Source organism: Microcebus murinus, chromosome 17 (genome assembly GCF_040939455.1).
Source record: "Microcebus murinus isolate Inina chromosome 17, M.murinus_Inina_mat1.0, whole genome shotgun sequence".
Classification (NCBI taxonomy): Eukaryota; Metazoa; Chordata; class Mammalia; order Primates; family Cheirogaleidae; genus Microcebus; species Microcebus murinus.
The window spans coordinates 17199998-17215566 of record NC_134120.1 but is presented as its reverse complement, the minus strand read 5'-3'; the positions used below and the strand labels follow the sequence as shown (position 1 = coordinate 17215566).

Sequence of the window (15569 nt, the reverse complement as noted above, 5' to 3'; positions counted from 1 at the left end):
TTTGGTCATTTTTTTGGCATTAGGAAATAATATCAAATGGGAGTTTGCAGATATCAAAAGAAATTAGAAGGAGAATTAGAGTTTTCTTGCTAAAATTGCATAAATAGCAAAGTTACTGTATTAATTATACTAATTGCATAAAGCATTGGAGATGTAATACACTCTGCCTAATCAAACAGGATGTTGCATTATATAGTTTTTTTTTTATTTTCTTCAAAGATCGTGAAGAGCAGCCTAGCATTATGTAGTTTTGTACCTCAAAAAGTAAGGCATTAAAAAAGAGGTAATGAAAGCTGAATTAATGATTTACCCTGATGTTCATGTTGATTTAAAAGATTACTAGCATGTCTATCTAAGACAAAGCTTTAGGCATAAAGGAAAATTATAAAAAGGCAAATGCTGCTCTAAGATATTTATGCTAGATGGCAGACGCAGTACAGAATGCCTTTATGTTAAATACTTGGTGGTTGACTCTGTAAAGTTTCCTAATTTCTAATTTTTTCATGTTTCCTCCTCTTCCTCCTTTCTCCTCTCCTCTCCCCACAGCATCATGATTACCATGAAATACTTCAAAGTGATTCATCATTACAGAATTTTATTCATTTTCTAGTGTTAAGTTTTGAGAAAACTTACTTCCTTAAGCATTGCATTTTCTTTTTTACTTTTTAAATTTTTTTCCTCTGAAAAATGTATTGAAAAGGCTATTTGTGTCCATGTACTGGGAGGCAAATTATTATATTTATACCAAAATGCAGAGAGCACTTGCCACCCAAAGTATGTTAACTTTCCTATATATGTTTTTAATGTCACAATGGGAGTAGGGAAAATGGAATTTGGAAAATCAAATTTCAAATGAAAACTTAAATGCATCTATTCAAAAATAGAACCATGGATATTGTAATATTGAGTATGCATATATTTGCTGTTTAAGGGAGGCCAGAGCAGAACAGTTGTGTGCATACACAAGTTTGTTAATCGTCATCTATTTTCTTATGTGAGAGCGAACAGTCGAGGAGGCTCTTAGCTGCCAAATTACTTACTTTTAAGTTCTTTAGGCCCCTTCCAGGTAAAATAATATAACTGTGTCACTATTTTGAAGCTGTGCTGAAATTGTTTTCCCTTATGTTTTGCTAATCCTTCATAGGAGAAGCAAATTAATAGGTGATGTAGCAGCTCTTCTGTTTTAAGAAATCAAATACTTGATTATGGTTTTTTTTTTTTTTTTTTTTTTTTTGAGACAGAGTCTCACTTTGTTGCCCAGGCTAGAGTGAGTGCCGTGGCGTCAGCCTAGCTCACAGCAACCTCAAACTCCTGGGCTCGAGTGATCCTTCTGCCTCAGCCTCCCGGGTAGCTGGGACTACAGGCATGCGCCACCATGCCCGGCTAATTTTTTTATATATATATCAGTTGGCCAATTAATTTCTTTCTATTTGTAGTAGAGACGGGGTCTCGCTCTTGCTCAGGCTGGTTTTGAACTCCTGACCTTGAGCAATCCGCCCGCCTCGGCCTCCCAAGAGCTAGGATTACAGGCGTGAGCCACAGCGCCCGGCCTTGATTATGTTTTATGGTGTAAAATTTCGATAATGACTACCATGTATAACTTTTCAGATTGATTATCATTAAATTCTGAGCTTTTTATCATAGAAGTGGTATTTCTTTTTCCTGCTAATCTCTGTTGCTGATTTTTCTATGTGTGGATAGTTGTAAAAGCTGTAGTAGAGTTTAATTTTTCAATGAATTATGAAATTTCCAGATTCTGCCATTTCAGTTATGAGGCATCATGAACAAAGTAGTTTTTGGTGGTGATGCAGAGGTTTTTTAAAGCATAGTAAATCTGATTCCTTTATTTCTATTATGGTATTTTTCTTGATTTTTAGTGCCTACAGAATTTATTAAAGGACAAGTATAAATGCCTTTTTCTATATGAAATGTCATTTAAACATGACTCTAAAAATACCCAGAATCTATTTTTTTCTCCTTAAAAATAGTTATGTATGTTGAATAGTATTCTATAAATACATATGTTTACTCTTGCAGTTTTGCCAGTAGCATTTCTAGTTTCCTTTTGCACTGTGCCTTAGAATATTTTAGTCTAATCCCACTACTTCTTTGATCCAGCTAGGGTAATGATCACTCAATCCTAAACTGTTATTCATTTGTATTGAATTTCCTCACTCATTCTAGTGTCCTTACAAAATTAAGGGTAAAATCACTCAGTATTAGCACAGACTTTCCAGGGATAATAATTTCTCCCCCTTTTCAAATAGTGAAATTACAGAAAAGTCCCAGCTATTGGAAGCCACCAAAGTAACTTCCTCAGCATTTTGGTGGCATGAAAGCTAAAACCTGAAAATTTACTCCTTGCCACCAAGACTTGCCAACTTTGGGGAGGTGACTATTTTATTGGTCATAATCACTGAATTTATAATTAAAAATGATAAAAAATAAAGTTAATCCATGGAATATAGAAGAAATGTTTGGGATTTCTTTATAAGGTTACTTTATAATGGAGTTCATCGATCACATGAAATATACAATTAAAAGCAACTCTATTTCTTTTGTAAGTATAATATTATAAAAATAATTGTAATTTCATAAGGAACAGAAACCAAGTCTCTTGTAATAATAAAGAATTATAATTTCCGAGAATAAACTTTCATGTGTGTAAGATGTGCTTCTTAGGGTTTATGGAGTTAGAGTTTCTTTTTATGTTACTTTTCATGGACTTCTTTGAGTTCTACTGTTTACCTCACACGTGCCTGATTGACATTATGATGCATTCGTGTGGAAATTATGAAAAAGTTGTTTTCATGCAGCTGTCCTGTCGTCACAAAAGAACTTCACTGCATGAAAAGCAAACATATCATTCAGCAGACAATGCTTAATCTGTTCAGGAGCCCAAACCTATTGCTGTTCAATGACAGAAGAAAGGAGAGGGATTAATTTGAAGATGCTTGTGCATGACATATGGTAATTTCTCCATAGGAAGGAAGTGTCAAATGGTGACCTCTAAATCTTAACATTGACCTCCAGTTGTAGAATGTGTGTGCCATACGGTCCTTTTGCTTTTTCATATGATAATTTAAGCTGAAACATTTTCCTGGCAACATAACTTTTTTGGGGGGAGGGGAGGGAATTAGTACATCTATTCTATAAGAATTATAAAATTCACAATAATTACTTTTAGTATATAAAGCATTTGTATAATAAAAATATTTTTAAATTTCAGTGAATAAAACAATATAGGATTCTTTTAACAAGAGTGCATGGTATATTTTAAATTGAATTTTTAATAAAATAGTGTGGAAAATTGAAATGATCTCAGTGAATATTGGTTTGTGATATTTAAAAATAATTTACACATAATGTTAGAATAAATTATTAGAAAATGTAATTGACAAAATGAAGACCAACATAAACTTTTTCATTATGAGATACATTTAAAAAATTGACACTCTTGCTAATTTTTAATACGTTATCAGTTTTTCTTTATTGCCTTTGTTGTTTTAGAGCCGTGTTTTGTATTGTTGACACATCATCTGTCTATAATATTAAATAGATTTTGACTTTAAGAGGAATTTGAATTATACTGTCATTGTTATTCAATAAAATATATCATTTCCCTGCTGTAATCCTTAATGATCATGCCCTTCCGATTAAAACATCATGTTTCAGTTCTGCATTCACTATATTTTGCAAACTTTGTTTTTCATTCTTCACTAATACTAGGCTTTTTTTCAGAAACTGCTGTACCTCAATTCTCTCCTCCTCCTCTCTTCTCTTTTCCTCTGCAAGTTGCCGCACCTGTCGTTTCCGCGCGGTCTGCTGCTGATCACTCTGGCTCTGACCCTGCTTCTGCTCCTGCTTTACATACCTGTTTCTTAGTAAATGAAGGTATTCTCTCTCAACTTTCTAACCACTTTCTTCCAATCTGTGCTTTATTCTAACAAACATGTTCTTTTTATCTGATTTATACATTCATCTGCTTTGTTATATATGAGATCCTAAAGTCGCTGTTTATAACTTTATTTGCTAATGTCAATGACAAGAGCCAGTTATAAAAATGTAACGTTACTGCTGGCTGGTATAAACCATGTTTCTTATGATCTAGAATGTTCTTAAACCAGTACAAAGACGGTAATATTTGATGCAAAGTTGATGTTAAAGGTGGATTGGTTGGTTTTCATGATAGCGTTTGCCATGTGATCTCTGGCATTAAAGGTAATGGATTTATTTTATATGTGTCATTACTTTGATAGACACATTTTGCTATCTTTACACAACTGTATGCCCTGGTTAGAGAGGAATATAAGGAAGTCTCTTAATTTACATTGTCATTTGAAAAGTATTTAAATTGATAATTGGCATCAGTGATTATAGTCTGATAGGGACTTACCTATTTATCCTCCTTAGTATTTCTGTTTCAGGCTGAGGCAAAAATCTATAATTTCAATTTTTAAGATGTAGTTGGGCTACCATATTATCCCTGTGGAGTTACACAAATGAAAAGTATTTTTGGAGCTTTGAAAAATGTGCATAGGGTCTACAAAACTTTTTCCACAAGACCTATCTGGGATTATTTGTACTGCCTAGAAGCTTAACGGAATTTGTGAGCTCTGAATTATATCCAGTCTTTGTTGCAGTGTCAGTCTTTAGCAGTTTATATAATATAAAAGAGGGCGTTTACAAAAGCTGAACTATAACTCGGAATGATTCTAGTTCTTCACTAAAAAGTAATATCACTAGTCATTCCAACAGAAGGAATGTTGCAATGTCTGTGAATTACAGAACATGGGTTGCAAGTTCCACTTCTCTGGAAAGAAAACATAGGAACTGAAAAGAGTAACTTCATTTTTGGTTTCTCTGTCATAAAACTGTGCTAAGATTTGTGCCTTGGATTTTAGGAAGAATAATTAGAGTCATATTAAGCTGTTGTGAAAGACAGTCATTTGTTAATTCAAAAAAAAATCTGTTAGGCTTCAGGCCTTGGTGAGAATTATAATATTAAAATTTAGTTCGTAAATATACTTCATATTTCTATGAAACATTAAAATTCTTTAAGAAATTGCTAGGTAATTTATATATATATGCACATGTATATAAATATGTATATACATAATAAATTATATCTCCCTGTTATAAATAAATTATAATCTAAAATATGTGTTCCTGTCACCTTAATATAATTGCGTATTATCAGTTGATGAGAATTTCCTTATTGAAAGAATGAATCTTTAGGTAGGTGACTTGTCTGTCTCTCTACCCCTCACTCTTAACAATTCCATTGATCATTTTGAATTTTATGGTAGGTTTTTTGTCATTATTTTAGAAGACTACAGTTTAGGTTATTTCAAAACATTGATTTGCAAAAATTATATGTTCATAGATAACACACCTTGTAACATGGTAGTAGACTTATTTTTGCATCTCTTAATTATTTGTATTTAAATGTTATCCCCAGGATGTAATGTTAATTATTGTGGGTTAATAGTGGCCTCATACATAATTTGGCAAGAATGAGGCATTTATAGTGTATATATTTTTCAGACACCTTTAAAATAGGGTTGACATGATTATTCAAAAATGTCTGTATACTAGTACTTTTATGTATGATAGTGGTATACAGTGTGTGTCTTTTTCATATAATCAAGTTCCATATTGTGAATTCGAACTTTGGGAAAAGTAACTTTTATTCCCATAGATTAGAGTTAATGATTTTTAAGATTTTGTAAATCTTAGGTTTTTATTTTGTGAGACATCTGAATTCATTTTTTCTCTCAAAATTGGTGTTATGTTACTTGTAACAGCTATGATTGTGATTAAGTGTATGATGCATTTTGTAAGAAAAGGGCTCAGTAAGTACCTTAATTAAAGGCCCCCTGACAGAAAAGGGAAGACATCTCTTTTGGCTGACACAATGGCAACACACAGATGGCCATGCCTTAAGTGACATGAACGTATTTTTAGATATCTGTGTGAATACCCTTTTAACTGGCAGTGGCTTCAAATCTGTATTTCTAGTACAGCTTTATTTTTATGCTTTACTGTCCCTTAATATATGTTTTATTTTGGAGGGACTGTTTAGAAATGTATTTTCCTTGTCAATTGGATATACTTTATGTGGAAATTATTTGTCTTAAACTATTGAGAGTTTTTATAGGTATCAAATACATTATTTAGGGATGAAATGCATTGGATATAATTCTTCGTACAAAATACCTCATATTAAGTTGAAATCATAACGTAACTTAGCAGATCTGTCCTTTTTGGGTCCGTTTTTGGTATATTTACATAAAGAAAAACTTGTGACTTTGAGAATGCCAAAATGTTTAAAGTATTTATAATGTATTACATTTTAACAGGATGGAGTCAGTTAGCTGCTATGCACTGTGTTATGCTGCCAGACCTGCTGGGATTGGATAAATTTAGGCCTCCACTTCTGGAGATGCTGGCCCGAAGATGGCAAGATCGTTGCTTGGAGGTAATGTCAATAATAATGAAATAATATTATAAAGGCAATCATAAAAATAAAAAAAATCATCAAAGCATCAGTCAAATGTAAATTTGAAACAAATATGGTTAATGTTTAACTTATCAGCTGTTTATTATGTCATGGAAAATATGGATTCATGATTTCTATGTCTTTTTCAGTTTATATACTAACCAGTATTGTTCCAGCTTGTTTATTCATTTTTTAATCCAGTGACTGATTAAAAAAAATTTTATATACTTTATAGAACTATGACATTTTGGTTTCTATATACATCACACACACACATGCACGAAGAAATACATAAACCCACCTCCCCTAAAATCACAGGCTCAGTGTAATCACAGCCGTCAAATTCTAAGTCAATGGCTATAGTCCAATGGAAGATACTGTGTTATTGTAAAAGGAGAAGGTCTTAGAATTAGAAGAGACCTCGGTTTAAATATCAGTCCCACTAATTATTAACTTTGTGACCCTGGGCAATTTACTTAACCTATTTGAAGCTCATTTGTAAAGTGGGGATAATAATATATTCCTCATGGGATTGCTGTCAGGATCAAATAAGATAATGCAAGTAAAACAGTAAGTACAGAGTCTGACACGTGCTAGAAGCTCAATAAATGATAGTCATTATTTTGTGTTAATGGACTAATGCTATATTAGATATTACTCAGGGTATAATATCACCAGGGATAAGGAAATGTTTTATAGAGATTTTCCTTATTATGGCATTTGCTCTATATAGCTATAGCAGTTCTTATTATTCAAGATTTTTAATTTTTTAAATAATAGTTTTCCAGTAAATACTAGTAACATATTTCCCCCTTTTCTGGTTTCTCTTTACTCAACTCCAAGTGGGGTTGAAGAATATTAAAATTTTCATGGGTTTGTATTGAATAACATTTTGAATTCACTTCAAAAGTTACTTACATTAAAAAACAAAAGTTTTACTCAAACTTTGATTCAGATTGGTTAGTGTATCACTTAATATTGACTACCTTTGTTGACCTCATGCCTGTGGCGCTTTTGCCAACATCAAAATAAAACTAAACTAAAACTGCAAAACAAAAGGTGTATGCCACATTGAAAAAATGGATGTAATTTAGAAAAATGATTTTCTCTATAGAACTAAAAAAAGTTATGCCATTACACAGAAATACATTCGCCTATTTGTCAAAAACAAATTGTTTAAGCATATCTTAGGTACACGTGAATCATGTGAATTTATACCTATTTGTGTAAATAATACCTAATTAGCATACATAATATAAAGAAATTCAGTAGATATGGCTGAATTTTTTTGGTCTAAAAGAGAAAATTTTAACAGTAATTGTGACTTTAATAATATTGTTAATATTAATTATATATTATAGTATATTATAATGTGGAAATTTTAAACTTCAAATGCTACACTAAAGCTCAAGAATACTTAGAAAAATGAAGTTTTAAACCCAAAGTTGATTAAATGTTCAAACATAATTCCATCCATTAATGTTAAAATATTTCTCAGTGAGATCATTAATTAAGATGTGCTTGATAACTTGCTAGCATTCAGTTTATTCCTCTTTAAGTATTTAATTCATTATTTGGTTAGTAGTTTTTCTCATGTAAATAAATACGGTTTTTATTTTTTCTAGCTCTATTTCATTATGAACTTTCTAGTTTATAAATACCTCATCAACTGATCTGTTTTCTATTTTTACATTTGGATCTGTGATTTTCTTAGGTAAGAGAAGCTGCACAGGCTCTGCTTCTAGCAGAATTGAGAAGAATTGAGCAGGCAGGACGGAAGGAAACCATCGATGCCTGGGCTCCTTATTTACCTCAATACATGGACCATGTCATATCACGTAAGAGTTGTCATGCTTTTCTTTTCTACAATGTTTGTTTGTTAAGGATATGTGGAAAAGAACCCAAACTCACAGATATGTATGCTACTACCTATCAACAAAAATGAGTGGTTAACCTTAAAGTGAATAGAAAGGATCCTCAAATTCTGCTTTATTTTCTGACTCTCTATAGTTTGGCATTTGGTTAAAAAAAAAACAAAAAAAACCAAGAGCTATCTAATATCAAAATACCCATTAATGAACTGACCCCTTATAAAATTAATTTCCAATCAAATATCCTGTATTTAACACTAACATCTGTCTCTGCCCATGGCCTTATACTTGTGGATGCCAACTTGTTTAAATATTGATCTGATGATATGCAAGTGCAAATATACAATCCTTTTCCAGTTGAAGTTGGAATTGTGAATTCTTTAAAAACAAAGATCTGGTAGAGTTAGATCTGTGTATTATTGAAAAAGAGAAAAGTAGCAATGATTTTAAATAATGGGTCTTCCAAAGAGCATAATTTAAACATATTGGGAAAATTGTTAAAGTTTTCGAATATTTCTCGCAAAATAAAACCTTTGTAGTCATACTGCTAGGTCAAATGTACATTGGCAAAAGTTATATTGTGTTATCACAGTTCTTTTCTTCTCAGAAAAAGTGTGCCCATTCCCAATTCAGCATTTGACTAATTCTCTACTCTTCTATAAAATGTTTAGAAGTAAAATTTTAACCTAAATTATATTGATTATAAGATAAATTAGTTTCACTTTTTAAAGATTAAGTCTCAACAATATGTTTTAAAAAAATGTTTACTATGAAAATTTAGCCTGGGTTTTAGGTGGATTCATTTTAAATAATCTTTTGCTGATAGTCGTTATTCTCGGTAGTGAAATACTCATTACTCATGTCAAGATAGACAGTATATGATTGTACAAAAAGGAAAATGAAAACAAAATTCGGAAAGGGTCATAACTGTTATAACTGGTCTAACTCTACCAGATGTTTTGCCAGAGGTGACTGTAGTGAATATTTAGGCATGTGATCTTGGGCACTTTACTTAAGCTTTCTTAGCCTTAGTTTCGTCACAGATAAAATGAAGATGATAGTAGGACTTTATAGGGTTATTATGTGTAAGGAAGAGTTAATGTTTGTAAGTACACAGGACAGTACCTAGCCCATAGTAAGCACTCTATTTGTTAAATAAATACTGTATAATCTATAAAAATTCAAATATGTATTTCACATATAAACATCACACATTAACAACCCCAGTTAAAATTCTTAACTGTTTTGTAGTAGAATATGTACTCAGTGAATATTAGTTTACCTTTACTTACTGAAAATGTTTGCATTTTAATAATAGGAAATTAAATTTTGAAAACCAGGCCGGTAGACCCATGGACTCTATGTAAAACTAAAATAAAATGAGAATGTTTTTATGAAAAACAAAATTTTTTTTTTGAGACAGTCTCGCTTTATTGCCCAGGCTAGAGTGAGTGCCGTGGCATCAGCCTAGCTCACAGCAACCTCAAACTCCTGGGCTCAAGCAATCCTATTGCCTCAGCCTCCCGAGTAGCTGGGACTACAGGCATGCGCCACCATGCCCGGGTAATTTTTTGTATATGTATATTAGTTAGCCAATTAATTTCTTTCTATTTATAGTAGAGACAGAGTCTTGCACTTACTCAGGCTGGTTTTGAACTCCTGACCTTGAGCAATCTGCCCGCCTGGGCCTCCCAGAGTGCTAGGATTACAGGCATGAGCAACTGCGCCCAGCCTTATGAAAGTATTGAGAAACATTTTTAAGACGTCATTTAGAGTGGTGGACTAGTGTGAAGTGGGGGAATGGATTGAAGTAGAATAAGTAGCTAGGGGACTATTACAGAAGGGGATATGAGATCCAGACATTAAATGTAAATAGGGTGAAATAAAAGATAACTTCTAACCCTTGATTTACTGATTGCATATAAAGGTCTAAGTAAAACACCACAGATTAGTACAGTGTTGTATTCTTGACAGTTTGGGAAGAGAAGGGCCATTTGCATTTGTAGTGGATGCCATTTTATTTTGTTCCTGGAAAGCATGAGTTAGTTTAGGGCATGATATAGTCACAAATGACATTTGTGGCATAGAAAGGCCTCTGTTGCTAAGCAAGAGGTCTGTTAGTGGGTTCAGAGAGGATAAAGTATAAGTAAAATAATACTGATACCTACCATTAATTGGATGCTTTCTCTGTGTCAGGCTTTTGCTAAGTACCTGGGCCTTGTTATTTCATTTAACCATTACAATAAACTTGGAAAGTAGGTACTATTGTCCTCATGCCCCCCCCCCAATTCCCTACCCCTTTTGTTTCCTTTCAGGTGAGTTAACTGAGGCCAGGAGAGATTAAGAAACTTTCTGAAGGCCCCTCAGTTACTAAGTGACTGTCAGACTCAAACATTCATTCTCTTAACCACTAATTATTCTATCCTTTCTGCTCCAGCATCCTTAGACCTAATTGAGAGTGGAAGAATAATTAGATACGGGGTTTAACTAATACTACTTTCAGACAGTGTCCTTTCCAGCCATATTATATTTAACAACAACAAAATAGAGCAGAAAAAAAATTGTTAGAATATTCCTCTTTAATGGTTCTCATCATCACTGTTTAAACCTAAGTTGGGTTGTTCTTAGGTCAAATTTAAACCTTTCTATTTATGTAATTAAGTCCTTTGTATTTAATTATAGTATCCTGGAGTACTTCATTATTAACTAAATGCTGGCTTACTTAAACTTTAAGCCTGTCAGTGACTGTAATTGTTTTTTTAGCAAAAGAATAAACAAACATGCATTGCACATGTAACTAAAACATCACACACTAACAACTCTTGATATAATATGTTAATCTTTTCTGGAACTTTTATACTGACTGAGTGTAAAATTAGTTTCAGTTTGCTTTTACTGGGAGCTTTCTATTTTAATAAAAGGATGTCAAGCTAAAGGAGTAGGGATTCTGAATGTATGAAAGGAAAAGAAAGCATACAACAAATGAGGAATGACCGCATAGGGCTGTTGAACAGATTTGCTGTCCGAAGGGATCAAAAGGTTATGGAGCCAGCTGGTAGACAGCCCACACCTGCCACCCACATGCTTGTACTGAAATCGCCTCCACCATTCTCACTAATGTTTAAGGAGATGATCATTGTAGCAGGTTACACTATAAAGCATTGTTTTAGGAACTTAAAACCTGTTTCCAAAAAAAAAAAAAAAAAAAACCTGTTTCCAGCATAGGAATCTTCTTAATCACAAAGTAGGCAAAATATTTAAGCAATAGATCTGGTAAACATACCAGTCATCAGATATTTTCTTATAATTTAATCTTTCGAAACATTTAAAAACTGCTGTAATTTCCTAAGCAATATTGGCAGCTCCTAACTTATGACTGAGCTTTGTCTCAGAGTGCCTTTATTAGGTATTTGCCTAAAACTCAGAAAATGCTCTTATCGGAAAAGTAGAATGCCATAGAGGGCTTTTGGACTGATAGACCTTCATCTTAGAGACTTGGAGTCAGAGGTTTAAAGTGGGATAGTAACTTTCTCTGAGTTTTTAGTCAGTAAATGATTGGGCTAGGAGTAAGTGACAATTCAAGTCAACTCATCTTATTGATTGAGATCTTCTGTATTTTATTTAGGTACATTATGCAATAAAAAAACCTGTCGCAGGTTTGAGCACCTAAGAAAAGTAATGGGTCAAAGCCAGTTGTCTGTCTCTGTCTCTCTCTCTCTTGATGGGGTCTTGCTATGTTGCCCGACTCGAACTCCTGAGCTCAAGGGATATTCCTGCCTTAGCCTCCTGAGCAGCTGGGACTACAAGTGTGTCACTGTGCCTGGGTCTGAGGACTCTTGAGAGCATTAAATGAGAAACTTTGTAAGGCTTCCAGCACAGTGCATAGTGCAAGCAGTGAATGTTGGCTGGCTGTCCCCCTCTTTCCTATACTGGTTTCAATAGTTTTGTTCTCCTTATTGCTGCTGCCTCAGAATTCACTTTAATTTATATGGCCCAGGGATTCTGGCAGTAGACTGGCGATTACTAGGAAGAAAAAAGGGCAGTAGTCTGCCTTAACTGTGAAAAGCCAATTCACAGATTTTTATAAGAATCAAGTCCTAATTGAGTGTTATAAGAATTTTGCTTCAAGTAACAGAGCTCTGTCCTTGACCCAGTCAGGAAACATTTCATCCTTTACAAATGTGAGCATATAAACTTTTGATGCCTAATTTCTGATAGAAAATTTGAGGATAAGTGCATTGTGATTCCTATTCTAATGGTAATAGGACTCAAACAATACATACTACATACATTTTTGTAATACTGACTTATATAAATATTTCAGATCTTGCCCGAGTCCTCTTTAGCATGTATATGTAGTCACTTCTATGTTCCAAAACACTTTTTAAAAATTCTATTGATCATTCTTACACAATAGGGATTAATTTTATTTTGTGAAACTGTTGTATTATAATTTGGGTAAAGATAAATGTTATGAGTTGTCTCAGAATTACTTTGAAGTACAGATGTTGCACAGAACCCAATTTTATGTATTTCTTATTTGTGACATTCTACATGTAGCATTTTGATAATTGACTTTTTTATGAGGTCAAGCACCTGCTGGTTTATGAAATACACTCACACTTGCCCTTCATTTCTGTCAGTGACTACTCGGAGGTAAATGCTGATGGTTCCTGATTTCCTTTGGCCTGCGATGCAGAGTGACCTTATAGGGCATGAGGTCACAAGCGTAATTATTTCTCTCACATTGTATTCCGCTTGCGCACAGTGGCTCATCTCCTCTTTTAGTTTCAGAAACATTAAACACATAAAAGTCACTACCATTATATAAATCAAAATCTCTTCTAAAGCGGGTACCATTGTAATTTTATGCAGTTATGGCCAATGTAGTATTAATTTGCAAATTTATCATCTCAGATATTGATAGAGGGATGTGTAACACATCGTGTTTAATACGTATTGATGTCATCAGAAAGCACAATCCTTTGTTCTTATCGAGTCCCTGCCTTTTTAGCTTCCTTTTGTGTTAAGGTTACCAGGGTTAGGCTGGTCTTTTTATCCCCCTTGGAAACAGAATAGGATTTCTTTGTTCAATGAAAGACCCTCCTAGTAAATGTTTTGGGTTTGACTTTCAAGCCACATTGTAGTACCTATTTTAACCTGGAATTGAAGTCACTTTTCTGATGATTATAAAGTAGTGGTCATTCTGAACACAAATGTGGATGGACCAACAATATACAAGAAGGTAAGGAGGAACTATGTATTATAGAGGTAGTGGAAAAGTATATTGTAGCTGGCAAAAATAATTTAAATATAGTATAGTCTTTGGTAGGCAGATATTTTCAGGGTTTATTGGTGGGAGGAGGATGGGGGAAACAGATAGGGAGCGGGTTTGATAAATATGTTTTAAGTGAGGTTCCCTCCACCCCCAAAGGCCTTAAACTACACAACATTCTTCCTCCTTTCTTTTTTTTACATATGCTCCAGTTATTTGGAACTCTCTGAGATGGTTGTTTTTAAGGAATGATTTTCTGGATAAGTAAGGGTTTGAAAAATCACTAGATGTTCAGATTATTTAAAAAAATTATACAAGTTTTGTTGAAATATTTCAAAAAGTCTCTGGCTTTTTAAACCTTCTCAGAAACCAGAGGTGTTGTTTTGGCCCATGCTGTAAAATTGCCACCACTTGCTTGTGGAAGAGAATGTACCTCTCCATCTGAATGAAAAAGCCCCCAGATGGATATGCCTCTTTCATTTCATATTGTATTTTTTATAATTTTCCTTCCTCCTCTTTTTATTGTCTGGTAATTGTTATCAATTTTTATTGCTCTTGGGCTATTTTGTCTCAATCCTAGCAGTTCTGCCCTGATTTCTAGTTTGTTGTTTTCAGTGTCGTGGGAGTGTAGACGCCAGGTTACCAAGTTTATTTGAATTAAATGTAAAATAAGAGTAAATTGGCTAAAAAATAAGACCTCTTGGATGAAAAAGTGCCCAGGCTTTAGCGTAAGCACTTTGTGGTGTCCCTGCTGGCTCCTCACTTTCTGCTTACTCCACTACTTTCTCAGGGCTTTTGTGGCATTCTGGGTGTCTTTTCTTTTTGAGCAAGAACATTATAATTGCGGAAAGAAAGGGAGAGTCATTTGGATGCTCACAAAGAACTGATAATTCTAAAATACCCCTTTTGTAAAGCCTGTTTTGTGAATCAGCTGAAATTAAAGCGTGAGGTTTCCTCCGAAATACTTGTAATAGTTGCCTTACAGTGTTCACAAAGCCAACTGGAAATGATTCTGCATTGTGAACAGAAAGGGAAAGTATTAAATTATGACTGAGTGATACAGATTAAAAATTACTACTTTTCTTTGTGAATCTTAATATCGTGAGCCAGAAAGGGTTTGTCTTAAGACAAATGATATTATGCAAAACACACTGTATCCGTATCTTATCTGTTTGCAGTGTTTCATTGGGACCTAAGGGATTTGTTCCTCTTTTTTCTTCCAGAGTGTCAGAGCTATTGAGCTTAATTTTAAGCGCTCTAGACTGATCATGTATTTAACAGCATTGAACTGTTCTACTTATCTATATTTGGCCACTAACCTAATGGAATAACAATGAAATTTCTTAATCAGTCACAACTATCTAAAAGGAAAATCTGCTCCATATTACTTGAGTTCTTTGTGGTAACATTTAATATTCTTAAGATTTTCCTTGCATCTTTTTAAGAAGTCTTGGAAATTAGAATAGTAAAGTGGCAAATTAAAAATGAAAGCATTACTGGGTAGATTGGTTATTTGGACTTTTATTTCTAAGTAATAAACAGAAAACTCTGTCATCAAGTAACGCTATAGGTTAGGAACTCCACTGGGGTAGGTCACTTCCTGCTGCCTGGGAACTCCTCCATGTACAGGGTACTCAACAATAGAGCCAACAGTCCGCTTTCAGGTTGTCAACAGGAGCCCCGTGACAGGTTGCCACTTTGTGGGACAAAGCAAGGAGTGAAGCATAAGGAAATTCAGTCACTTGTTCCTTGTATAGCAGTGAGGACATGGGGCGATTCCATCAAGTGTGGCACTTTCACCTGCTTCTCTCCCTCTCATCCCTCTTAGAGGACACTGGTAATCATCCGGCCGCTGTTGCAAAGCTGTTGGGGCTGAAAGACTTTTATATACTTTTCGTTATTTCTTTATGTTCCCCTTTTC

General features: G+C 33.9%; 1 protein-coding gene across 4 annotated transcripts in view; it reads left to right on the top strand.

The window, feature by feature from the left end:
- The window catches only part of WDR7 (WD repeat domain 7), a 315698-nt gene that overhangs the window by 106023 nt on the left and 194106 nt on the right, over positions 1-15569 (top strand). For 2 of the 4 annotated variants that reach the window (XM_012745467.3, XM_012745464.3), the window contains exons 17-19: positions 3742-3894; positions 6363-6481; positions 8217-8340. In XM_012745467.3, coding sequence (XP_012600921.1) covers positions 3742-3894; positions 6363-6481; positions 8217-8340 — 396 coding nt within the window. The remainder of the gene's footprint in view (positions 1-3741; positions 3895-6362; positions 6482-8216; positions 8341-15569) is intronic. The other 2 variants (XM_012745468.3, XM_012745469.3) reach the window with 2 other exon arrangements.